The 25,720-nt window shown below is 42.5% G+C and overlaps 1 protein-coding gene across 4 annotated transcripts in view; it reads right to left on the bottom strand.

The window, feature by feature from the left end:
- Positions 1-2,336: 2,336 nt before the first annotated feature.
- NDRG3 (NDRG family member 3) overlaps positions 2,337-25,720 on the bottom strand; it is a 78,410-nt gene continuing 55,026 nt past the window's right edge. For 3 of the 4 annotated variants that reach the window (XM_059133295.1, XM_059133293.1, XM_059133294.1), the window contains 9 exons: positions 21,423-21,479; positions 15,986-16,089; positions 14,737-14,802; positions 14,562-14,613; positions 10,347-10,394; positions 6,438-6,473; positions 6,277-6,328; positions 5,035-5,073; positions 2,337-3,925 (listed from right to left, as the gene is read on the bottom strand). In XM_059133295.1, coding sequence (XP_058989278.1) covers positions 3,744-3,925; positions 5,035-5,073; positions 6,277-6,328; positions 6,438-6,473; positions 10,347-10,394; positions 14,562-14,613; positions 14,737-14,802; positions 15,986-16,089; positions 21,423-21,479 — 636 coding nt within the window. In that variant the 3' untranslated portion in view covers positions 2,337-3,743. The remainder of the gene's footprint in view (positions 3,926-5,034; positions 5,074-6,276; positions 6,329-6,437; positions 6,474-10,346; positions 10,395-14,561; positions 14,614-14,736; positions 14,803-15,985; positions 16,090-21,422; positions 21,480-25,720) is intronic. The other variant, XM_059133296.1, reaches the window with a different exon arrangement.

Raw genomic sequence — 25,720 nt, 5'->3', positions numbered from 1 at the left:
GAGGCTCTAACCTGCTGAGCCACCCAGGCGCCCTTAAAGATTTTAACTGAGAGTGAGTCAATGAGAGAGAGAGGAGAAAGCACACAAGCAAAGGGAGGGGCAGAGGGAGCAGCAGACTCCCTTGCTGAGCAAGGACCCTGACTCGGGGCTACATCCCAGGACTGTGGGATCATGACCTGAGCCTAAGGCAGACACTTAATAGAGGTCCCCCAAGACATGTTTTTGTTTTTTTTTTAAATTTTTTAAAAATTTTATTTATTTATTTGACAGAAATCACAAGTAGGCAGAGAGGCAGGCAGAGAGAGAGGAGGAAGCAGGCTCCCTGCTGAGCAGAGAGCCCAATAAGGGGCTTGATCCCAGGACCCTGAGATCACGACCCCAGCTGAAGGCAGAGGCAAGAAATGGCTAAGGAGAGTTAAGTGTTTTGGTCAAGGTCAATTAGCCTGAAAATTTTTCCAATAGTGCATTTTCATATTTAGCCTATTATTGAGCATCTACTGTTGGCTGGGGCCTTTTGCACCTTCCTGTATGTTTCCTAATCGTGGTTCAGTGAGATACATGCTAGTACCATTTTATGGATGAGAAACCAGCCTACAGGTAACTATACATGATCAGTAAACTAATAAGCAGCAAATCTAAGTGTTTAAACTAATTCTCTGGTGGCTTCTTGGACCTCACCTTGAGACCAGTCTGAAAGTCATTCCTGTCAGATATGAAGGTAGACATCAGAGTAGTATGCAAACCAGAGCAGGAGGGTGGGCCTCTGTTCAGGCCCCTTCCTGCCATGGGCAACATCCTAGAATGGCCTCACCCATCCCAACATCTTGATTAGAACTTCCTCACACAGGATATGCTTCCACTCTGGCTTCTCCAGCTCTTCACACCAAGTGCCCATGGACTTAAGTCTCAAACCAGCCTTCCGTGGGAGAAAGAGGAGAACCTGAGCTGGAATGTGCCCTAGCTGGCAGAGCCCCAGTGAAGTCTTCATAGTCTGAGCTGGAGCCATTTTGTGTTAAAAAGCATGTCTTGGGGGACCCCTGGGTGGCTCAGTGGGTTAAACCTCTGCCTTCGGCTCAGGTCATGATCTTAGGGTCCTGGGATCAAGCCCCGCATCAGAATCTCGCTCAGCAGGAAGCCTGCTTCCCCACCTCTCTCTGCCTACTTGTGATCTGTCTGTCAAATAAAAAAATAAATCTTTTTGGGCGCCTGGGTGGCTCAGTGGGTTACACCGCTGCCTTCGGCTCAGGTCATGATCTCAGGGTCCTGGGATCGAGTCCCGCATCGGGCTCTCTGCTCAGCAGGGAGCCTGCTTCCTCCTCTCTCTGCCTGCCTCTCTGCCTCCTTGTGATCTCTCTCTGTCAAATAAATAAATAAAATCTTTAAAAAATAAATTAAAAAAATAAATCTTTAAAAAAAAAATTAAAAAAGCATTGACCACATTGCAGGGGTGCAGTGAGAACTGGGTAAGATGATTTATATGGAGGAGCCTGTATACTCTACCTGGCTACTTCCTGGACTCTCACAAAGCAGGCACCCAAGTGTTTCAGGACTGAACAGGAGCAAGGAAATGAAAATGGAGAGAGGGAAAAGTATAGTATGAACGAGTGAAGTGCAGTCAGCTGGGGCCTGACTCCAGTGACCATCCATGTCGGGTGTATTCATGAAGGCCGGAGTGATGGGGGTTTTAAGAGCAACTGTGACCACCAGACCTCCTCCAGCTCAAGAACTGATATTCTGTATTGTCAGGAACTCAGCTTGGTGACCGGTATCTGTCCTCGTGCATTTGCTTCAACTCCTCTCCCAGAAAGAACAGGGCCTATGACATTTTACAAGTATCCCCCACAGACAAAGCAACCTTGATGGACTACATGGTAGCAGCAGCCCCTGGATCATTCAACACTAACGCAAGGGGGTAGCCTCCTGTTACCACTGGTGAGTACAGAGACAGTCGTTTCTGGAGAAATACAGTCTGACCTGTTTGAGGAACTCAGGCAAGTGGCTGCAGATTACTACACTGGGGTGGGACCCAGCAACCCCACACAGATGGCAAGGGTGAAATGTGGAACGCCTTTCTGAGACCTTAGCTTTCCTCCTCCATAAACCCCGTGATCGGGCTTCTCACAATTTTTGATTTGAGGGCAACAGAGGTGTGTCAGATGAGCTTGGGGTTTACTGGTATGACCTTGAGCAAATTATTTATCCAGAGTCTTAATTTCTTCTTGGGTGAGATAATGATCAAGGACGTGAAAATGCGCAGCACAAAGCCCATGTATAGTGACTTGGTTCCACCCCGAGCCCCAGTGCATGGCTTGAGAGAAATAACACCAGCAATCGGGTTAACAATGAGACATATACAGCTTTATTTAATAATCTGTAAAAAGTTGTACTCTGGCAGAGTGATGCATTCCCTATCTCAGCTGAAAGCGAACATTGGGTCTGAAAAGCCCCTTCCTAAGATTCGGAACTGCGTAACCCTGAGCTTACATCTGATGCCCTCAAGAGCTGGGCCCTTGCTGTGTGGCAGTTGGTTTCATCCTCCTCCCAGCAATACTCTGGCTGGCTGCAGCCCCTCGCACAGCAGTCCGCTAAGCACAACTGTAGCTGCACAGGCTGCCCTTACACACCGGCCCCTTCCCCCTCTTCTTTAAGAATTGTCAAGAATCTTTCTGAGAAATAGGTTCTGTACCAATTTCACTTCGCTTCCACTATGTCAGCTGAAGTCAAGGGTGTGCCTGAGACACATGATATTCTGCTGAGGTCTGTGCCTCTTCGCCCAGCTGGTTCTCACCATCTGCATAATTTTCAGGCCATACCTCTCCTTTTTCAGAGGACTGAAGGGTGGAGAAACACTCTTCATCACAGACCCAGGAGGCACTTCTTGGGGCTATCTTGTAAGTGGTATCAGACACTGTGGCGACAGTAGCTCTGCTCTGGCACAGCAGAGGCCTGGTATATTGTTTTCCATCTTCCTGTGCTAAAAGAGTGCAGTAAGGATGCCACACTCACTTCTTAGGAAAAACTCCATGTTGCATCAGAACTTCATCATTCATGGGCTTCTAAAAGAATATGTCCCTCCCTTTTATTTACAGAATAACATATATGAATGCATTTGGACAGGAGGTGGCTGGCCACCCTGCCTGCCTCTCTATGTTAATAGGCTCCCTTCTATTGGTCACAGTCAATGTAAACACGATCTTCCACATTTCTCAGAGCTCCTGAAGTCACTGCAAATCGTGTTGACCAATTTGGAACCAAAAGAGAATGCAGTGGCCTGCCCAACCTAGAAACCTGTTCTGTATATTTCCCTTAAAAACATCATTGAAAATGAAGAAGAAAAAAAGGTCCCCTTTTTTTGCAGAAGCTCTACAAGAAAGCATATCTAAAATCACAGAACTATGCACACACAAACACAGACAGGCGTGCTCACACACATACATCAGAATCAAAGAATCTTGTCAGATATGTAGTTGGGAAAGCACAAGGAAAGGCTGGCAAGAGAAGATATGGAAATTCGATCAGCTAAAGATGCTGGAATGTTACAGTGATGGCAAGGAAGTGGTTCTTGGTACATACAAAAAGGAGGGCGGGCAGGCAGAGAGAATGATAAATCCAGGATACCAGAGACTGTCAGTTGGCCATGCAGGAGTTAAAGATAAATGCCAGTTTGTTGGGTGAAATGTTGTATTATGGAGTGGTTGTCTGAAGGAGGGTGGACTTGCATGGTCCAGGGGAGGAGTATCTGCTTAGCAGGACACCTCCATGGTCTGGTGTCTGTCCACAACATCAGGGGATTCAGAGGATTCTTGAGTTCCATCTGACTGATTGCTGGTGACAGATCGGCTGAAGGCACTTTCTCCAGAGCCGATGCTACTCGAGGTTGAGTGGGTTCGTGATCGGGCGAGCCGGGTCATGCTGGCAGATGGTACTGTAAGAAAGAACCAAGGGGACTAGAAGATAGTACCCTGGCTAAGCTTAACTGATCCAGAAATTTCACTAAAGGCTTTGTTTAGCTTTCCCAACCCATTTAAGGTGAGACCCAGGATAACACATAGCCATCTCCCTTTTGTATTATTTGCTTAGGTGAATGGCTATACACAAGGTTGCTTTAATCCTTTGGATCTGGTTGGAATCTTGGCTGATTCTAGTCCACAGAAGAACATGGGGAAACCTAAGTCCAGAGTATAGCCTCTTAGCTATGCCCACGCCATTCATACAGTGATCAGGAAAGAGGCTTTGGGAACCCAAACAGGTAACCAAACCCTGCAGTGCATGCAAGACTAAACCAAAAGAAAGACAAACCACACAAGTATGAAGGTGTTTCACAAACACAGTGCAAGCCCGATACAACAAGACTACCATCCGTGTCCACAGGCTTCCTTTGCTACCTGGGGAGGAGACATGTATGAAGGTGTGGGTCTAAGGGAGAGCAGGTGGGCCTGGCACCTGCCCTATATGCCCTCTATGCAAGCAGCAAGGTAAAGGATGCCTGCAGGGGAAGGGCTCCAGGGGTGGGTATTTCACTCAGACTACAGTTCCAACGCTTTGATCCTAAGGTCCTTCCAGCTGGCTGGGATGTGGCCTTACCTGTCATAACCTCCCTGTCTATCTTCCTGAGGCACCAGCCACTCGCCCAGCTGTCATTTCAATGCTGGGGTCAAAAGATGCCATCACCTGATGAGTTTTCCAGGCACAGGCTCCGGTACTCCTATTTAGAATCAAGGCTGCCCTTCATGTCCTCTGTCTGGGATTCATGCAAGGATGAATAGGTGTCTGCAGAAGAGGGGCCCTGCCTACAAAGTTTCAGCTACTACCGTGACCCTGATTTGGATAAGAGGAAACCTGGCTATTACAACCCGCTCCTTTTTTCCTGGGGAACCAGGGCTGGACCTGCAGACTAACCCTCTTAGGGCACAATGAGCCACGTTCTATCGGGCTCTCACTGCACAGGAAAACCGCGGACATGCTGCAGGCAGCCAATGCAGCCAGGAGAGCGTGGCTGGGAGGCAGGGGCAGGGCCAGCACAGAAGGAGGTACCTGACTCGGTGCTCAGGTGACTGAGCTGCACATACGGGACTGGAAGCAGGATGGACACAGGAAAAGTCAGGTTAGTGACCCAAGAGTGCCAAGTGGCAACCTCGGCCGCCCAGTAAACACTGACAGAATCCTCTAAGCTGGGGATGAATTTTTATGTTAAGGTCTCAGAAAGGAGTTGAGGCTGACTGATGTTTTATTATCATCTCAGACGTTACTTCTCTCATCTAGTCAAGGGCAACTGTTTTCCTCTCCACTATAAACAGCCATCTGTTTTGGATCAGAAATGGGCTGGAAGATCAGGTGTTTTCTTACGAAAGGGATGAGAACTGGCTAGGAGAGGGACTTCTCCTCCCAGTGAGCCAGACAGATGTGGATGTGGGCTCGGTTGGTAGTGGCTCACAGACGGGGATGACACAGCCACTCTAGACGAGACATACACAGTCTGCCTGCCAGGCACAGGGCTGTATATACCCAGGGGTCAGCTGCTGCCCAGGCAGCTGTTCAATGACCATTTTCCACGCTTATACTAAAGACAGGAAAAAAAAAAATCACCCTACTGGGTAAAGAGCTCTGTACCTGGGTTGAAGAGTGTTTCTTCTTAAGAATTCCATGAAAGGAACAAGTGTGGATAGTCTGTGACAAATGAGAAAGCTCAGGGGTCTCACAATGCAAGAGACCAGGACAGAGGCACACGATATGGAAACATCCTTGGACTCGCTCTAAACTACTGTGCAAGTTCATTTCCTGTGGTGGGGCTAATGTAACTGAGGACAACTACCCTTTTCTTCTGAAGTCTCCATTGTGTTTCTCTAGGCCAGGAGTCATTACCAGCTAAGTTCAAATGCAAATCAGATTCACAAGCTTAGCAAAATCTAAGCCTCAGTGGTTAAAAACATGGGCTCTGGAGTCAGACTGCTAGCATTCTGCGGGTGAACTGTTACCCTGGGAAATGTACTTAGTCTCTTTGAACCTAGGTTTCTTCTTCTATAAAATGGGACTAATGACAGAACTTACCTCTTACGATTATAAACACTGAATGCCCGGCACAAGGTAAGTGCTTAGTAAGTGTTAGCTCACCTTACATACATGCAGATGAATACTCCATAAAAATTTTGGTTTCTACCTCACTTTAGGCTGGCAAGCATAGAGGTTATATGCCCTGGGAAATGTGGGCTCCCCAGATGTCAAAATGACCCCATTATCATTCAATTTTTGCTGGACAGAAAGTTTTGTATTACTCACTGTAGCCCATTCCCTGCAAAAAGTACTTGAAGGCCTCGGTGAGCTTTCCAGGCTAGGAGACAAAATAAGAACGTATTAATCTTTGCATAGGCAGAGAGGCAGAATCAAATGAGTGCTTTAAAAAAAGAAAACAATATAATAATAAAAAAGCCCCTCCTTACCTGTACTACTTGTGGCAGTCCACCACAGTCTGCCATCTAAAAGAGGAAAAATATAGAAATGAGCTGGTACTTATACTTAGGGGACATGCTCTGAAAATCCACAAGTCCTTTCAAATAGGACAGGATTGAATTTTAGGTTCCTTAACTTAATGTTTAACTGCAACCAAGTGTATGTTTCCTCAATGCACTCTTATACAAAAACTTACAACCTAGCAATAACCTTGGATATAAATCTGAAAAGATTATTTATTTAATACTTATTAATCAGTAAGATGCAGAGTCTGGCCTTCAGGCCTAGGCTGGGAACCTTCTGTTAGGAGTGACAATGAAGTTTACCACTGTCTTCAACTATGGTTCTGACTCCACCTGAAGAATGTTACTTTCAGAGTCCTCAACAGCATGACCCTAACTTCTCAGGGTATCATGCTTCCTAAGTTTCCGCTCAACCCAGTATTATCTTCATTCTACAACTAAGGGGATTTCTCCAATGACATGGTGATACTGAATCTGGTCAACTCACTTGGCCAGCCACTTTCCTCTCAAAGCTGGATTTGGTGAGGCTGTCTCTCACTTCATAAATATTCATAGATGATTATCCTCACATGTGCAAGGATTTTTATTTTTTATTATTTTTTATTTTTTTAAAGATTTTATTCATTTATTTGACAGAGAGAGATCACAAGTAGGCAGAGAGGCAGGCAAAGAGGGAGAGAGGAGGAAGCAGGCTCCCTGCTGAGCAGAGAGCCCGATGCAGGGCTTGATCCCAGGACACTGAGATCATGACCTGAGCCAAAGGCAGAGGCTTAATCCACTGAGCCACCCAGGTGCCCTTTTTTTTTAAAATAAAGATTTCATTTATTTATTTATTTATTTAACAGACAGAGATCACAGGTAGGCAGAGAGGCAAGCAGGGGAGGAGGGGAAGCAGGCTTCCTGCTCAGCCGAGAGCCCGATGCAGGGCTTGATCCCAGGACCCTGAGATTATGACCTGAGCTGATGATCTGAGCCGAAGGCAGAGGCTTAACCCACTGAACCACCTAGGTGCCCCATGCAAGGATATCTAAAGTAAGGTTTTGTTAGCACACACTGGAATTACCCAGACGACTCATTGGGTTTCTACTCTGGAAATACTGATTTAATAGGTCTGGGGTGGGGCTTGAGAACTTCCATTTTTTTTTTGTTGTTGTTGTTTCTTTTTTTTTAAAAAAGAGAAAGCATGTGTACGTTGGGGTGAAGGTGTAGGGGGTAGGGTCAGAGGGGAAGACTCTTAAGCAGACTCCACATCCAGGGCAGGGCTCGATCTCATGACCCTGAGATCACAGCTGAGCTGAAATCAAGAGCTGGATGCTTAACAGACTAAGCCACCCAGGCACCCCAAGAACTTTTTTTTTTTTAAGATTTTTTATTTTAGAGAGGCAGAGAGTGTCCCGAGCAGACTCCATGCTCAGCTCAGAACCCAATGGGGGGCTAGATCCCATGACCCCAAGATCATGATCTGAGCCAAAGACAAGAGTCAGATGCTTAACTGGTTGTGCCACCCAGATGTCCCAAGCAGTTGTAGTTCTAATAAGCTCCCAGGTGAAGCACATTCTGCCAATCTGCAGAAAACACTGTTTTTAAGGCATTACGGCCAACCACACAGGCCCACCTTCTTTTTTCCAGCTGTTATGAATTCTGTATTCAGACAACATCCTTTTCAGACTGACTGGAACTTAAAAGCGGGGGGCACCTGGCAGCCTAGCCAATTGAACATTCAACTTTTGGTATCGGCTCAGGTCATGATCTCAGGGTTGGGAGACTGAGCCCTGCCCTGAGTGTGGAGTCTGCTCAAGATTTTCCCTCTCCCTCTGCCCCTCCCCTGCTCACACACTCTCTCCTTCTCTCAAAAAAATAAAAACTTCCTTTGAGGTGGGGACTGTTATTTCGCAAATGGGAATGCCACAAAAGGCACAGGAATTGAAGGTTAATGTTAAAATCTGGCATAAAACAACTAACACACACAGAGAGAATATTAGGAGAGACTGTTTCCAAGCGTGCTGCCTATCAAGTAGTTGGAGAGTCAGTTCAACTATACTGTTGCAGTGGGCATTTCTGCCCAGAAAAAAACTACATCTACAGCAGAGCTCAGTTTTGTGCTTTCAAAATATTGATTCAAACCTATACTGAAAAACTATTTGAAACCATATCCTTTTAAAATAACATTCCTATTTTGGACCAGTTCGTCAACCACCTGGACCTCAGAACATTCTGCATTCTGTCTCAGAGCATTAGCCTCATGCTGTATTTCCAGGAACTATAGCCTGCTTTTGGTGACAGCACTTCCCTTTCAAGCCACTTCAAAGAGAAAGGGAAGAAAGCAGAGGTCTTTCAGACCAAGAAAGTAGCAGTAAGCAACGTAAGATCAGCACTTGAATACAGTAATCCATACTCAAATCAGAGTGCCAGGCCCCTGTACACTTTACAAGGCTGTAGAAAAAACAAGGTTGACACTCTTACCTGGTACAATGAAAAGGGAGAGAAATCTGACATTAACTAGAAATCAAGTATAAGAGTTGCTCTCTATTTGCCCTAAGAGAAAGGAAATGCACTTACCCTTATATCAGAATTGTTATTGGAAGCTTCCTAATCAATACAATGGGACATAGCTTGTAAGTAATTCCCATTCATCCTAATTCTCACAAAATTAAATAATGCTTACAAAGTTTTTTTTTTTTTTTTTTTTTTTTAAATTTTATTTATTTATCAGAGAGAGAGAGGGGGAGAGAGCAAGCACAGGCAGACAGAATGGCAGGCAGAGGCAGAGGGAGAAGCAGGCTCCCTGCTGAGCAAAGAGCCCGATGTGGGACTCGATCCCAGGACGCTGGGATCATGACCTGAGCCGAAGGCAGCTGCCCAACCAACTGAGCCACCCAGGCGTCCCTTGCTTACAAAGTTTTTAATAACATGGTTAGATGCTCATGTCAAAAAGTTGAGGAGGGACACCTGTGTGGCTCAGTAAATGTCTGCCTTTGGCTCAGATCATGATCCCAGTGTCCTGGAATCGAGTTCTGCATGGGATCTGTGCTCAGTGAGGAGCCCCCTTCTCCCTCTGCCTGCCACTCCCCCTGCTTGTTCTCTCTGACCAATAAATAAAATCTTAAAAAAACAAACAGACACAGGGCTGTAAATATCCTGACCTTACTGATATAAAAAGCATACAGGAAAAAGACCCCCATTTTTTTTTCTTTCTTTTGGAGAGTGAGCACAGGGGTTCAGAGTAGGGGCAGAAGGGCAGAATGAAAGAGAGAGAATTTTAAGCAGGCTCCATGTCCAGCGCAGAGCCCAAAGTGGGACTCAATCTCATGACTCTGAGATCATGTCCTGAACTGAAATCAAGAGTTGGATGCTTAACTGACTGAGCCACCCAGGCACCTCAAGACATCAGTATTTTTACCAGAGGGGAACTATGGGTGGTAGGATTATAGTAATTTTGATTGATTTTATCCTTTACTTTTCTCTATTTCCCAATTTTCTTTTTATTTCTTGCTTTCTTTTTTTAAGATTTTATTTATTTATTTGACAGAGAGAGAGATCACAAGTAGGCAGAGAGGCAGGCAGAGAGAAAGAGGAAGAAGCAGGCTCCCCGAGGAGCAGAGAGCCCGATGTGGGGCTCGATCCCAGGACCCTGAGATCATGACCTGGGCTGAAGGCAGAGGCTTAACCCACTGAGCCTCCCAGGTGCCCCTCTATTTCCCAAGTTTCTATAGTGAGAATATATTCAGGAATAATTTAAAAAAGAGAGAGAATCAAAGAGAGAACCTTTCCTTCTTTCTGGGCAACTATTGCAGAAATAAGAGTATTTTGAGCCATGTATAATTTACTAACAAATCCACTGGCAATAAGGAAAAAAAAAAAAAAAAAACACTTTACCTTTAGCAAAGTTGTGTTTATAGGGTTCAGGCGAGAGTTGCATTCAACCTTAAGAAAAGAAAAAAAGAGAAAACAATTATGATCACTAGAAAAATAAGAAATAGGTCTTTCACTATTCCACCTAAATATTGATTACTCTATGTTTTTTCTCTCATAGCAATTATCCTAATTAAGAGTTACAACCTGTGTGTTTACATGTTTGGTATCCTATACTTTGTGGTATACCCACGAAGGCAGAGACCTCAAATAAAAGCTTTTAGGGAGATAATCTTTAGGTTTAGCAATGTTTTGTGGCTAATTTAATCAATGAAATCTCTCCTTTTACACGTTTGTCAAGCATACACATACAAAACACTGCTAGGAGTCTGGTATCCATTAGGGTGAAAACATATAATTCAAAGCTGAATGATATCACTTCGAAATTTCCCAACTGAGCTGAGTATAGAAGGATGAGCAAGATTTCAAGACACACAGTAAACAGAAGGGGTGGGTGTCTGAAGGCTTCCAGAGTTGGGGGAAAGCATAAGCAAAGAACCAGGAGATGTGAAGTGGATGTACAGGGCGTGTGGGGTTACAGAGGTGTGGTGTGAAGATGCACTGCAAGGCACGTCTGGGAGGTAGACTGGAGCTGACCATGGCCAATGAGCCATGGAAAGTTTCTGAGGAAAACGGATTTGTTTTAGTAAAGTAACCAGCAGAGGCTGTATGACAGACTACAGAGGCAATGAGCCAGTTAGGGAGTTATTAAAATTACCTAGGCAAGAACCAGTAATCCAGCTGAACTCTGGGGATTGCTGATGGGCAGGTACATAAAACTCTTCTATTATCAGGGGATGATCTAAAAACCAGGATCACCAGTTTTTGCTCTATACAAATGACAATGTAGGCAGGGGTAAGCAAATTGTACCAGTGTACTACAGAATATCATTAACTCTAAACTGTAGAATTTATAAACTGGATCCCTAACTGCTAAGCACAATGCTTAGAACATAGTAGATAGGGACGCCTGGGTGGCTCAGTTGGTTAAGCGGCTGCCTTCGGCTCATGTCATGATCCCAGCATCCTGGAGCCCACATTGGGCTCCTTGCTCGGCAGGGAGCCTGCTTCTCCCTCTGCCTCTAGCCTGCCACTCTGTCTGCCTGTGCTTGCGCTCTGTATCTCTCTCTCTCTCTCTAACAAATAAATAAAAATCTTAAAAAAAAAAAAGAACATAGTAGATATATAATATTTTCTCAAAGAATGAAATCCCCCATCTGGATTTAATATAATAAGTCATGCTTTCTTTGGTTTACCACTTTGTAATTTCTTTAGCTCTCTACGAAGTCTCCATATCTCGTAAACCAAACTCAATGGTTGGTTTTTTGACATGTCTATTCTCTCTCTAGCTCCCCAAATGCAGATACATCATCTTATTCATTTTTGTATTCCCCCACAGCATTGAGCAAATAAGAAGCTCAAAAAATGAGGCTGAATAAGTAAGAAAGAATAGTTAGCAAAAATGACCAAAATTTGAGAAGCTCCTTCCTGCTCTTCAATGCATGGAGAGTCCTCTAATCCCTACCAATTTGTGGGATAAAATGCTAGCTCTCACAAGCTAGAATCTGTCCGTAAGACATCTACTCTGTGATACTGACAGGGCTCCTGGGGTTCTTATCTATAAATGCTGAAGATGAGGAAGTCAGAAAACAAGACCTTATCTGTACTGGCCAGTCTATCTAGTCTTTTTTTTTTTTAAGATTTTATTTATTTATTTGACAGGCAGAGACCACAAGTAGGCAGAGAGGCAGGCAGGCAGGCAGAGAGAGAGGAGGAAGCAGGCTCCCCGCCGAGCAGAGAGCCCGATGCGGATGCGGGGCTCGATCCCAGGACCCTGGGATCATGACCCGAGCCGAAGGCAGAGGCTTTAACCCACTGAGCCACCCAGGCGCCTCACCAGTCTATCTAGTCTTGAAAGATGAATGGAAATGTTGCTTTAAGTCCATCCAAGTTTAAAAAAATAACTCAGCATTATTAGAAAATTCTAAGGAAGGGTATTTTCTAAAAACAACACTGTTTTCTTGTTTTATGTCACATGTTTACGAAGAAAAAAAATTTAAGTAATATCCACATCCAATGTGGGGCTCAAACTCATAACCCTGAGATTAAGGGTCATATGCTCCACTGACTGAACCAATCAGGTGCCCCTGAAGAAATGTTTTTTCTTTTTTGTTTTTGTTTTAAAGATTTTATTTATTTAACAGACAGATCACAAGTAGGCAGAGAGAGAGGAGAAAGGAGGCTCCCCGCTGAACAGAGAGCCTGATGCGGGGCTTGATCCCAAGACCCTGGGATCATGACCTGAGCCGAAGGCAGAAGGCTCAACCCGCTGAGCCACCCAGGCACCCCTGAAGAAATGTTTTTGATAGATATTTTTTAGCGTGTATCTCCACCTTTTTAGCCAGAAAAGACTGACCTTTGTAAAACTCCTTCACAATGAATTGGGATCATCACTATAATTTTACCATCTTTGGGGAATTTGTTTTGTTTTGTTTTTTGTTTTTGTTGTTGTTTTTTTTTTTTGGACTTGAGGGTCATGTCCCTCTGTGTTAAAGCCATGCCATGTATTTTATACCAGACACAAAATGTTTTACAGGATGATTCAGGGAGGTATGAATATATTATCCCATCTACTTCACCCTACGCTTACCTTGCCTCATAAACCTTCCCTCCTATATCTACCCCCATGATTAGCTACTAGACTTCCTTTCCCAAAAGCCTTACTCCCTAATGTTTTTCTCTAAACAGGGAGGAAGTTAAGGCTGCCAAAGAAAACTAGGTAATCTCACACAGATACCTATTTATATTACATACACTGTGGGGAAAACAAGTAAACTCTAATAGATGTATGAAAAACTGTCAACTTCATTTGTAATGAAATGCACATTAAAACAGTGGGACACCATTTTTAACCTACTAAATTATTAATAAAATTTAGGAATCCAATGTTGGACAAGATGCTGTGAAACAGACACTCTCATACAATGCTGGTGCTATGTCCTTTCTGGAAAGGAATATGGCAAATGTTATAAAAAATTTTGCAAAGGTTTATGATTTTTGACACATTGATTCCACTTCTAGAAATCTATCCCAGGGAGATGATCAAGAATTCGATATCGATGTTCAATAGCAACATTATTAATGGTGCAAAATCTGATGTCATCAACTGGAAAATGACGTTAAACAAAGGTACATTTACAAGACTAAATATTATACGGGGGTGGGGGTGCCTGGGTGGCTCAGTGGGTTAAAGCCCACTGAAGGGGAGCCTGCTTCCTCCTCCCTCTCTCTGCCTACTTGTGATCTCTGTCTGTCAAAGAAATAAATAAAATCTTATTTATTTATTTATTTTTTAAAAATATTTTATTTATTTGACAGACTGAGATCACAGGTAGGCAGAGAGGCAGGCAGAGGGAGAGGGGGAAGTAGGCTCCCTGCTGAGCAGGGAGTCCGATGCGGGGATCAATCCCAGGACCCTGAGATCATGACCTGGGCCAAAGGCAGAGGCTTTAACCCACTGAGCCACCCAGGTGCACCTAAATAAATAAAATCTTTAAAAAAAATATTATACAGAGGTACTGACTTTATAACATGGAAAAAGGCTATAAAAAATGCTATCAATAATCAGGTCCCCAAATCTTTCATGTTTAATATCACCCGGGGTATGTGAGAGGAAAAGATAATAGTTTACCTTTGGGTAAGAGAATTATGATGTTTCCTCCTGTCCTTCTATTTTTTAAATTTTTTCATATTTTCTACAATGAGCATGTATTATTTTTAACAGTGTATTATATACTTGAGGAAGAGGCAGAAGAAAGCATATAGGCTCTCAGCAGCCTTCCAGCCTGATCCAGTTCCAGATGTATAGGGGCCACAGAAGGCCAAAGGGCTGTCAGAAATCTGACCATAGGCAAATGGTGTTTAGTTATGCTACTTGCCACAAAGTCAACTGTACCACATAAAGCAATCAAAGGTAATACTGATCCCTTCTGATGAAGCCTAGTGGTTAATGAGGAATTCCTTTTCCAGAACTGGGTAATAAAGAGCAAGCTCTGACAGACATAATCAGAAATAACAAAGATGACTATTTACCAACTGTTTCTAGTGTGCCAGCAGTGTGCTGTATACATTTTACTGCATTTAATCTCATTTATCTTCACAGCATCAGGACATACTTACCACAGCCTCAACTGCAGGTGAACTGTCCCCTACCACCAATAGAGTAGAACACCTGGGGAAAGGCAAAATTAAGAGGTGACATTCTGCAAACAGCACCTATATTCCACCAAATACTGAGTTAGTTTATGAAAGGCAAAGATATTTAGCAACTTACTAGGGAAGCTGAGGGACTTACTTTAATGTCTTCGATTTGTTATCGTTTTGGCCCAGCAAGGGTCTTTCAATCTCTAGGTCTCTGCGTCTAGAAAAAACAAAGGAAGCAAGACCTCTTTCAGGGAAAATCATAGCAACTCAGATTATTTTCTGGTTGTGAAAACCAGTATCAAGGAATCTGAAACTATCTTTCCTTCACACCTGATGAGGGAAGGGACCCTTTTGCACTTTGTTCATGAGCTGCCATTTTAGTAGCCCCCTGAGTGGTACAGAGCAGGAACAAGCCTCCTGGCTCAAACCTGAGGGGCAGTATGGGATGCCAGAAGTTTAGAGGCAACTTCAAAACTCAACAGCAATTCTTCTGAAATCCTCAAGTTGTAGTGTTTATTTTCCAACTAGTTAATAGGAACAAATTCCTTAAGAAAAGGGGAACTTTGGGGGGGGGTCTTGTAACTAACATAGTTTAGTGCGGTACTTAATAAATCTTTCTGATTTCAACTGAAAATAAGCAGGCTCTGTAATACAGAGAAAGGAGTTGGAGACAAGGTTCAAAACCTCTGGGTGAATTTAGGTAAGTTACAGCTGACCCATTTTCTCAATCTTTTCCCACGTACTCAGAAAGCTAGAAGGAATGAATATGTATGACCTTGGAAAAACTGGTCCCAAGATAAGAACCCAATTCTCTCAGTGACACAGGGCGATCTGACAGTAGGTTTTGGAACATGCACAAACAAACGAGAATTTACTAGTGCCCATGTATTAGTTTTGCGCGGTAACAAGATGTCAGCAAAGAGAAACTCATCAAAGCCTAAGACTTCTATTCTTTGTCTCTTCTCCATGTATTTTTCTGTCCTGCCTCACATTACGTGTATATTTTTGTGCGTGTACCTTAGGTACTTTTTAAAAAATCTCAAAACATCTTAAACTACAAATGGTATTTGAATGTGCCCAAAACAGCCTTCAGTTCACTTTTTTCTTTTTTCTTTAAAGCAATCTCTATACCCAACATGTGGCTTGAACTCATGACCCCAAAATCAAGTCGCACATTCTACCAACAGAGCAAGCCAGGTGCCCCCATTCATTTTCCCTGAAAGCTGTTTTCCTATCTGTCTGATAGCCCTCCCTCTTTTACTGTGGTGCAACAGCAGGAAAATCACCTCATGACACAACACTGAAAAAAGTAGTATATTTCCCCTCCCCCCTCCCTCAAATGTCCATTATCTTTTTGGACCCCGTTTACATTTAAGTGGAGGGATAGGAAATAACTGTACCCGTTATAAGAACCCAGGAAGAGCTGTAGGTTTTCTTGATTGATATCTTGGGCAATATGCAGCCTGTAGGTTTGAATCAGGTCCAAGTTGGCCTGCAACTCTTCCTAGAACAATTGGAAAGAGATACAAGGTAAACATCTGAGCTACAATACAAGCATGTTGCTTGGTTTGCATTCTCAATGTTCAAAGACATTTCTCTCTGCTCAAGATGGGAAATGGGACAGAGCCTGGGGTCTACACTCATACTGGTAGGCTGAATGACTGAAGTCTTTATCTGTAGTAGACTGGTTCAGTGCCATATTCTGTGTCAGATGAGGGCACAAAGACTCCATTATGGCAAAGGCTAGTCACGGACTCCAGGCCAAATGTAAAAACTTGGAGATTTGTTCTGAACTTCCTTCTTACCTGCAGCACCCAGAAACTGCACTGGACTTGGATTCAAATACTAGCTGCGCAACTCAGACAGGTCACCTAACCATTCAGAACCCTAGTTTCCTTATTTGTGTTTTTTGCATGTTCTGCCACTCCTCATAAAACATGAAGATAATAACCAGAGATACCTGACAAGTTTGTTTTATTTATTTATTTTTAAAATAGGCTCTACGCCTAATGTGGGGCTTGAACTCATGAGCCTGAGATCAAGAGTCCCGATCTCTACAACCAAGTGCCCCTGACAAGGCTTTTTTAGAGATCAGATAAGAAAAGTTATATGAACTGTAAAGTGGAAAATAAATGGAATGTGGGGCACTAGGCTGGCTCAGTTGGGAGAGCGAGTGACTCCTAATCTCAGGGTTGTGAGGTCAATCCTCATGCTGGGTGTAGAAAAAACTTTAAAAAAATTTTTTTAAAAAAGGGAAGGTAACATTTTTCTTAATAGCTATAAATCTATATAATTAACTTATCTGTACTGATATAATCAGTATATCACTTACTTATATATTATCACTTAGTAATATCCATAGAATTATGTATTACATTCCATTTACATTTTTTAAAATATTTATTTATTTGACAGAGAGATCACAAGTAGGCAGAGAAGCAGGCAGAGAGAGAGGAAGAGAAGCAGGCCCCCTGCCGAGTAGAGAGCCTGATGTGGGGCTGGATCCCAGGACCCTGGGATCATGACCTGAGCCACTTTAACCCACTTAGCCACCCAGGTGCCCCCCCATTTACATTTTATTAAGTCAATCTATCATTTAATCTTACTGCTATTATTAAAGGTATAAAGTAAGAGAGAAACAAATGATTTATACAGTGAAGTGAATCTTCTTCACCCACCACCCACTGTCCAATGGTCCCTCTCTTGCTGGCCTTCTCAGGTCACCAGAACAGTTGCCAGGTGGTTGTGTATATAAACATACATGTACATAGCTGTACACGTGTACACAAGTGCACACACACCCAGCAAGCAGTTTTAAGCAGAAGGGAAAATGTCTGCTTTGGAGGGAAGAAATGGATCAGGGATAGTAAGAGAGCCAGTTAATCCAGGGCAGTATGTCAAGGTCACCATCAAACCTCATAGGGAAATATAGATAAGAAGAATATCTGTCTGCATTCTGACTACCATATAGGTAAAGTGAGCCAAGAATACAGTTGAAAACTGATCAAATGGATCAGTCCACCTGAAACTAAATCACTCTGAGGAAATACAGTAAAGGGTAAAGAAATTATAATAATAAAAGTAAACAACAAATGTAGCACACAGTAATCAGAGATGAAATATGTAGCCAGCTCTCCCTTCAAGGTCTGGAGAGAAGCCTAAGGAGCAAAATTTGAGATAAAAGAGGGAAGAAATGATAATGGTACAAAAGACGTAAAACTGGCTTAAGTGTTATTGGAACTTGTCAGGTAAAGCTGTTATGTATAAATTGCCTCCCCACTTTTTTTTTTTTTTTTAAAGATTTTATTTATTTATTTGTCAGAGAGAGAGAGAGCGAGCACAGGCAGAGTGGCAGGCAGAGTCAGAAGGAGAGGCAGGCTCCCTGTGAAGCAAGGAGCCCGATGTGGGACTCGATCCCAGGACGCTGGGATCATGACCTGAGCCAAAGGCAGCTGCTTAACCAACTGAGCCACCCAGGCATCCCCCCACTTTTTTTTTTTAAACACAAATTGTGGTCTGCTAGACATACTGTCCTACACTTTGCTTCTTCTCTTAAAGTACTAGAGATCACTCCTTATCAGGACATATGGAGTTGCCTTGTTTACTTATACTACTTGGTTCTCTACAACCTTACTAATACAAATGGCCATTCTTTTTAATTTTTGCAAATTTGATAGATAAAAAAGAGGCTATCACATACGGCTGTTTTTTCCTATTGGTAAAAATGAGATTATTCATGTCTCAAAACCTTATTGTTTCAATTTCAAAACATTAGAAGCAAACACATTTGCTTGCTTAAATTTTATTTTCCTGGGGCACCTGGGTGGCTCAGTGGATTAAGCCACTGCCTTCGGTTCAGATCATGATCTCAGTGTCCTGGGATCGAGCCCCGCATCGGGCTCTCTGCTCAGCAGGGAGCTTGCTTCCCCCTCTCTCTCTGCCTGACTCTCTGCCTACTTGTGATCTCCCTCTCTGTCAAATAAACAAATAAAATATTAAAAAACAAAACAAAACAAAAATTTATTTTCTTAAAAGTTTATTTACTTATTTAAGTCATGTCTATATCCACCGTGGGGCTCAAACTCACGATCCTGAGATTGAGTTGCACACTTCAACTAAGCCAGTTTCACCTTTTTTCTCACAAGGACAAAGCCAACAGGAAAAACATTTTGAAAGTGGGAAAGCAGGGGCGCCTGGGTGGCTCAGTGGGTTAAGCCGCTGCCTTCGGCTCAGGTCATGATCTCAGGGTCCTGGGATCGAGTCCCGCATCGGGCTCTCTGCTCAGCAGGGAGCCTGTTTCCTCCTCTCTCTCTCTCTGCCTGCCTCTCTGCCTACTTGTGATCTCTCTCTGTCAAATAAATAAATAAAATCTTTAAAAAAAAAAAAAAAAGAAAGTGGGAAAGCAGAAGAAAGACTATAATCATTCATTTCACTGATTCGGTAAGGCTGCTAGGGGATAGTGAAAGAAATCCATGAACATGTACCAAGTAGCCCAGAAAGGTTCAAGATTTTTAGGCACCAATTCTCTCTGCAAGCAGAAGGTAAAGATGCGGCTAACAAAAGAAGGTTAGTTTCAAGTTCTGTTAAATAAAAATGTAACACCAGGAAGACAAACAATTAGGTAGACAAACAATCATAATACACAAAGCAAAAACAAACAATTGAAGGGAGAAATAGAAAATTCAACAATAATAGTCCATAACTTTATTTATTTAAAAGATTTATTTATTTGAGAGAGAGAGAGGCAGAGACAGAGAGCATGAGCAGGGAAAGGGACAGAGGGAAAGGGAGAAGCAGACTCCCTGCTGAGCAAGGAGCCCGATGTGGGGCTTGATCCCAGGACTCTGAGATCATGACCTGAGCCGAAGACTGCTCAACTGACTGAGCCACCCAGGCGCTCCAGTAACAGTTTGTAACTTTAATACCTCACTTTGATTTATGGGTGAATAATGAGGCAGAAGATCACAAGGAAACAGAAGAATTGAACAACACTGTAAACCACCAGACCTGAGTACCCCAGAGTACATACACTCCACTTAATGGGAGCAGAATGAATACACATCCTTCTCATGTGTACATGGAACAGAAAGGACACGTTAGGACCATAGAATAAGTCTTAATACATTCAAAAAGGAATGAAATGTTAAGTATATCCTCTGACTGCAATGGAATGAAATTAGAACTCTAACAGAGGGGTGCTTGGGTGGCTCAGTGGGTTAAGCCTCTGCCTTCAGCCTGGGTCATGATCTCAGGGTCCTGGGATTGAGCCCCGCATCAGGCTCTCTGCTCAGCAGGGAGCCTGCTCCCCACCCCCTCTGCCTACTTGTGATCTCTCTCTCTCTCTCTCTCTCTAATGAATAAATAAATACATCTAAAAAAAAAAAGAAGAAGAAGAAGAAGAAATCAGTAACAGAAGTAAATCTGGGATATTGAACACATACTCCTAAATAACTAATGGATTAAAGAATCACAAGGAAATTAGAATATACTTTTGAGATAAATGAAACTGTCAGAACTTCTGGGCTGCAGCTAATGTGGTGTTGAGAGGGGAATTTATAGTTGTAAATGCCTATATGAAAAAAAGAAAAAAGATCTCAAGTCTACAACTACTTTCACCTTAAGAAACTAGAAAAAGAGGGGAGCATGGGTGGCTCAGTTGGTTAAGCATGTGACTCTTTATCTCGGCTCAGGTTTTCACAGCAGGGTTGTGAGTTCGAGCCCCACGCTGGGCTCTGTGCTGGGCATGGTGGAGCCTGCTTAAATAAAAGAAAATAAAAGAAAGAAACTAGAGATATAAGAGGAAACGTAAAGCAAGCAGAAGGAGGGCAATAATAACAATTAGAGTAGAAATAAATGAAATACAGAATTTAAAAAGAACAGGACAAAAACCCCAATAAAGCCAGCAACTGACTGGTTAGACTGACAAAGAAAAGAGGTAAGATTCAAATTATTAACATCAGGGAGGGAAGAGGAGACACTATTTTCAATTTTACAGAAATAGAAAGAATTATAAAGGAGTATTATCAATAATTTATACCAACAAATTGGGTATCTGAGATGAAATGGACAAATTTCTAGAAAGACACAGACCACCTATAAAGCATCTCAAGAAATAGAAGATTTGAATAGATCTTTAATAAGTAAAATCATTAAATTAGTAACATAAAATGTATCCACAAAGAAAAGCTTTGGCTCAGATGGTGTCACAGTGAATTCTACCAAACATTTAAAGAAGAATCAACAGTAATCCTTTCCCAACTCTTACAAAAAATAATACGGTACTTATCAGCTCATTCAGAATCTTATTATCCAATTTACTCTTCCCTCTGAAAAGAGGACTGGGGTTTCCTCTTCCACCCCATAATTATCCACACCTGTCATTTCTTCTATAGATTTACCACTAAAAAACATAGGAATGAACAAGTTAATCTCTAAGGTTCTTTGAGTATTGATATTTGTTTTATCATTTTGGCTTCTTTTTCTCTGAAATTTCTATTTCTGTGAAGACTTTCCCAGACTTCATTATGGCTCTGAAGATGTTTGCTGAGGCACGTGATGTCGTCAAACATTAACAGATGGCATGCTGCTGACAGAGAACAGGTGGTGGGGGAGGGGATTCTGTCCTCCTTCATCTCTTCAAATGCCAAGAGCCATGGGGCACTGAGTTAATGCCTGTCCCCTAAGACTGGCCTTTGCTGCACCCTCTGCATTACACTCTGCACTGGAACTGGCACCCATGAGGATCAGGTGAATTCTAAGGTACCCCCTCTTGCCTGAGGTAAATAAAGTTTTGCTGCAAGCCAACAAACAGCTGTCCTGGTTGGAATAGGCACTTACCTGACCAAAGTGATGAGCCAAAATAATGTCCACAACATTGGTTGTCAAGCCTGAGAGCTAAAAAGATAAAAGCTTTGTGTCAAGGGAGTTAAGCATACATATTTCCCAAGTTGTCCACTTATGATTAGTGCACTTTATTTCACACAATATCCCTCAACAAACAAAAGCACAACTCAGTGTCACACAGTTTCATGAGATGGTGGTTTCAAGATACGTGAGAACAAGAACAAATGGTCTCCCTTCCAGGGAAATAATATCACCTGTTTTGAAATAGGTGGCTAGAGGAGCGCCTGGGTGGCTCTGTTGGCTAAGCATCTGCCTTCACCTCAGGTCATGATCTCATCCTCTCCCCCTACCCCTCCCCAACATTGTGTTCTCCCTCATTAGAAAAAAACAAAACACTTTTTTATTTTTCTGACAGAGAGAGCACAAGCAGGCAGAGCAGTAGGCAAAGGGAAAGGGAGAGGGAGAAGCAGGCTCCCCAGTGAGCAAGGAACCAGATGCCAGGACCCTGGGATCAACCTGAGCCAAAGATAGATGCTTAACCAACTGAGCCACCCAGGGGCCCCTAAAAAACAATAAACAAACAAACAGGAGGCTAGAAGAAATGCTGCTCATTCTTTCTCTGAAAACATAAGACCTAGAACTCTTGCTATTAGCTACTTCATTCCTGCCTATATTTCTGCATTTACACTGGATTCATGGCTAATAAGGATTGACTTACAACTACTCCCAAGCCATCCAAGAGACAAAAATGATTTTTTTTTCCTTTCCTTCAGTTTTCGCTATCTTCATTTCAGGGAGTGGGAGGAAACTGCTATGTTTACAGAATGTTCTTGCATTTTGAACATTTTTCTCCTAATTTTTTCCATCTCAAAATGATGCAGAGCACAGTCTAATAAATGCAGCAATCTGTGCAAATCTGCAGCCTGCTAGTCTATTTTCAGAAAAATTTCCAACTCAAATTATGTTGCTGATTCCCTGTAGCCTTCTTCCTCAGTTTTATGCTTCATTCCTACTGCTGACTTGGATGAGAGGTGAGGTGCTGAACTGGGAGTGCAGATGGAGAAGAGAAGAGGGTGAGACAGACGTGGATATAGGCAGAACAAGATTACAAGGTCCCAGAAAGATCAAGGAAGAAAGAAGCCCAGAAATCTTCAGAGGGGTTACCAATGATCAAACCATTATAAATTAAAGATAATTAGGATTAATAACCATTCATGTTTAATACTCATAAGGTCATTCTTAAGTTTCATAACAATTTTATTAGGCTATTACATATTATTTATTATACACTATTGAATGTTCAAGTAAATTTTAACACAAGTACATAATTAGACAGGACTCAGAACAAATTTTAAGTAAGTCAGATTATAAGAAAGAATTTCCACAGCATCTGGCAACAGCATCATTAATACATTTCACCCAAAGCTAGAGTATGCATATTTCTCTAGAACTTAAGTATGGGAAGAAATGGATAAATTTTTTACAATCTAGTCTACTGGTAGGTGAAGTATTCTTAACATACAGTGTTATGTTAGTTTCAGGTGTATAACACAGTAATTCAACAATTACATACATTGCACAGTGCTCATCAAAGTAAGTGTAATCTTAATCCTCTTCACCTATTTCACCCATCCCCCCCACCTTCCTCCCCTCTGGTAACCATCTGTTCTCCAGTTACGAGTCTGTTTTCTCATTTTTTTTTTCCTGCCTTTGTTTGTTTGTTTTGTTTCTTAGAATTTCAGTAGGTGGGGTGGAATATTTTAACATTTTAAAGTAATTTAAAAGCAATTCATGCTTATCATAGGAAATTAGAAAAAAATAGAATATGAAAAAGAAAATAAAAATCATCTGTAATGCTACCATCCAAAGACATAACTGCTAGTAACAAATTCTTCCCCTTTTTCCTTTTCTTTTTTTAAATATATATAGTGGGTAAGACCAGAATTTTTATTAATTTTTTTAAAAGATTTTATTTATTTATTTGATATAGAACACATGGACAGAGGGAACATAAGGAGAGGGACTGGGAGAGGGAGAAGTGGGCCTCCTGCTGAGCAGGGAATCTCATGCTGGGCTGAAAGCAGAGCAGCAAGCAGAGGGAGAGGGGGTAGCATGGCTCTCCACTAAGCAAGGAGCCCAATAAGGGGCTCAGAGGGCTTGATCTTGATCCCAGGAGCCTGGGATCATGACCTGAGCCAAAGGCAGAGGCTTAATAACTGAGCCACCCAGTCGCCCCTGATTTTTTTTTTTTTTTTTTTTTAAGATTTTATTAATTTATTTGACAGAGAGAAAGATCACAAGTAGGCGGAGAGTCAGGCAGAGAGAGAGGAGGAAGCAGGCTCCCGCCGAGCAAAGAGCCCGATGCGGGGCTCGATCCCAGGACACTGAGATCATGACCTGAGCCGAAGGCAGCGGCCCAATCCACTGAGCCACCCAGGCGCCCCTGATTTTGTTTTTTTTATGTAATCTCCACACCCAATGTTGGGCTTGAACTCACAACTCTGAAATTGAAGAGGTGGATGCTCTACTTGATGTGGGAAACAAAAACAAAAGAAACTATTAAATTTCCTTATTGGCTATAGCCCATTAATAAGTTCTTGAAATAGAGTGACTTTCCTCTGGGGGCTCAGCTGCCTCCATGCTGACACTTTGCTAAGGGCAAAAGGCAATCTTAGCTTACATTATCCTGGCACCCTAAGATACTGTAAGTGTTCTTTAACACATAAAAATTCCTTTGGAGGGGACGCCTGGGTGGCTCAGTTGGTTAAGCTGCTGCCCTCAGCTCAGGTATGATCCCAGGATCCTGGGATCGAGTCCCATGTGGAGTTCCTTGCTCAGCAGGGAGCCTGCTTCTCTCTCTGCCTCTGCCTGCTTGTGCTCTCTCTCTCTCTCTGACAAATAAATAAATACATAAAATCTTAAAAAAAAAAAAAATTCCTTTGGAGGAACACCTGGTGTGGCTCAGTAGGTTAAGTGTCTGACTCATGATTTTGGCTGAGGTCATGGATCTCAGGGTTGTGAGATGAAGCCCCTTGTTGGGCCCTGTGCTAGGCATGGAGCCGGCTTGGGATTCTCTCTTACCCTCTCCTTCTACCCTTCCCCACCACTCTTAAAAAAAAAAAAAAAAAAATTCCTTTGGAAACTTCCTTTCTCTCTACCCGCCAAGACACATGTTAACAATTATCTTACAAGCATATGGCCCACTTATCTACATCTGAAGGGTCTCATGACCAGGGTTTTACTTGACAGTAATGAATGACCTTTTCCTAACAATAGCTAGCTCCCTCAAGGTCCTAGAAACCTTGCTAAAATTCCTTAGAGATTTAGATTATCCCTAACCCTCTCCAAAATTGAAAGTATATAATCAGTCACCTGTCACAACCCCAAAGCAGCTTTTTCCGACCACAAGTTCTATCCTTTTTCTTTTTTTTCACTGAAGACCTCTCAGGAGTTCTTTCTTAGTTTGTCGGATCCTAGCCCCAACATTTTCTGCACCAAATGACTGAGCCAGCCCAAATTATTTTCGCTCTCTTCTTATGGATAACTATTTAACAAAATTGGGACATAGGTAGTTATTTCTATTTTTTAAACATGAGAATCTTCTCATTTCTTTAAATAACCCAAATAACAAAAAAAAAACTTTTTTAAAAGATTTTATTTATTTATTTGACAGAGATCACAAGTAGGCAGAGAGAGAGGAAGGGAAGCAGGCTCCCTGGCGAGCAGAGAGCCCGATGTGGGGCTCGATCCCAGGACCCTGGGACCATGACCTGAGCTGAAGGCAGAGGCTTTAACCCACTGAGCCACCCAGGCGGCCCCCAAATAACAAATTTTTAATTGCAGGATATTCCATTCTATGGTTATATCAAATTTTGTTGCTCTACAGTAATGGCACCTACGCCGCTTCCATCTTTTAGCCCTAAATACAAAGTTTTAATGAATATTTTGGCTCTTTGACTTCCTAGCTGTGTGACCTTAAACAAATGACTTAATTTCTCTGTGGGATAATAATAATAGTAACACTTCACTGGACTGTCCTGAGAATAAAAAGTTTAAACATTCATAAAACATTTAGGAACAGTGCCTGATACCGAGCAAATGATGTGGAGAACAAAGGCAAGAGGAAGATAGATAACATAAAATACCCTTTTAACTCTAGCCCATTGACAGATACTTGGGACAGGCCGAGTGTGACATTCCTCCAGGAGCTCCCAATCTTAATATTAATACCTTACTAGAGGAAAAACCACCTTAGCTTGACCATAGCTAGGCCTCCAGGATCCTTTAAGTCT

Source organism: Mustela lutreola, chromosome 9 (genome assembly GCF_030435805.1).
Source record: "Mustela lutreola isolate mMusLut2 chromosome 9, mMusLut2.pri, whole genome shotgun sequence".
NCBI lineage: Eukaryota > Metazoa > Chordata > Mammalia > Carnivora > Mustelidae > Mustela > Mustela lutreola.
Note: the sequence above shows the minus strand (reverse complement) of the source record. Positions and strands in the feature narration are given on the sequence as shown.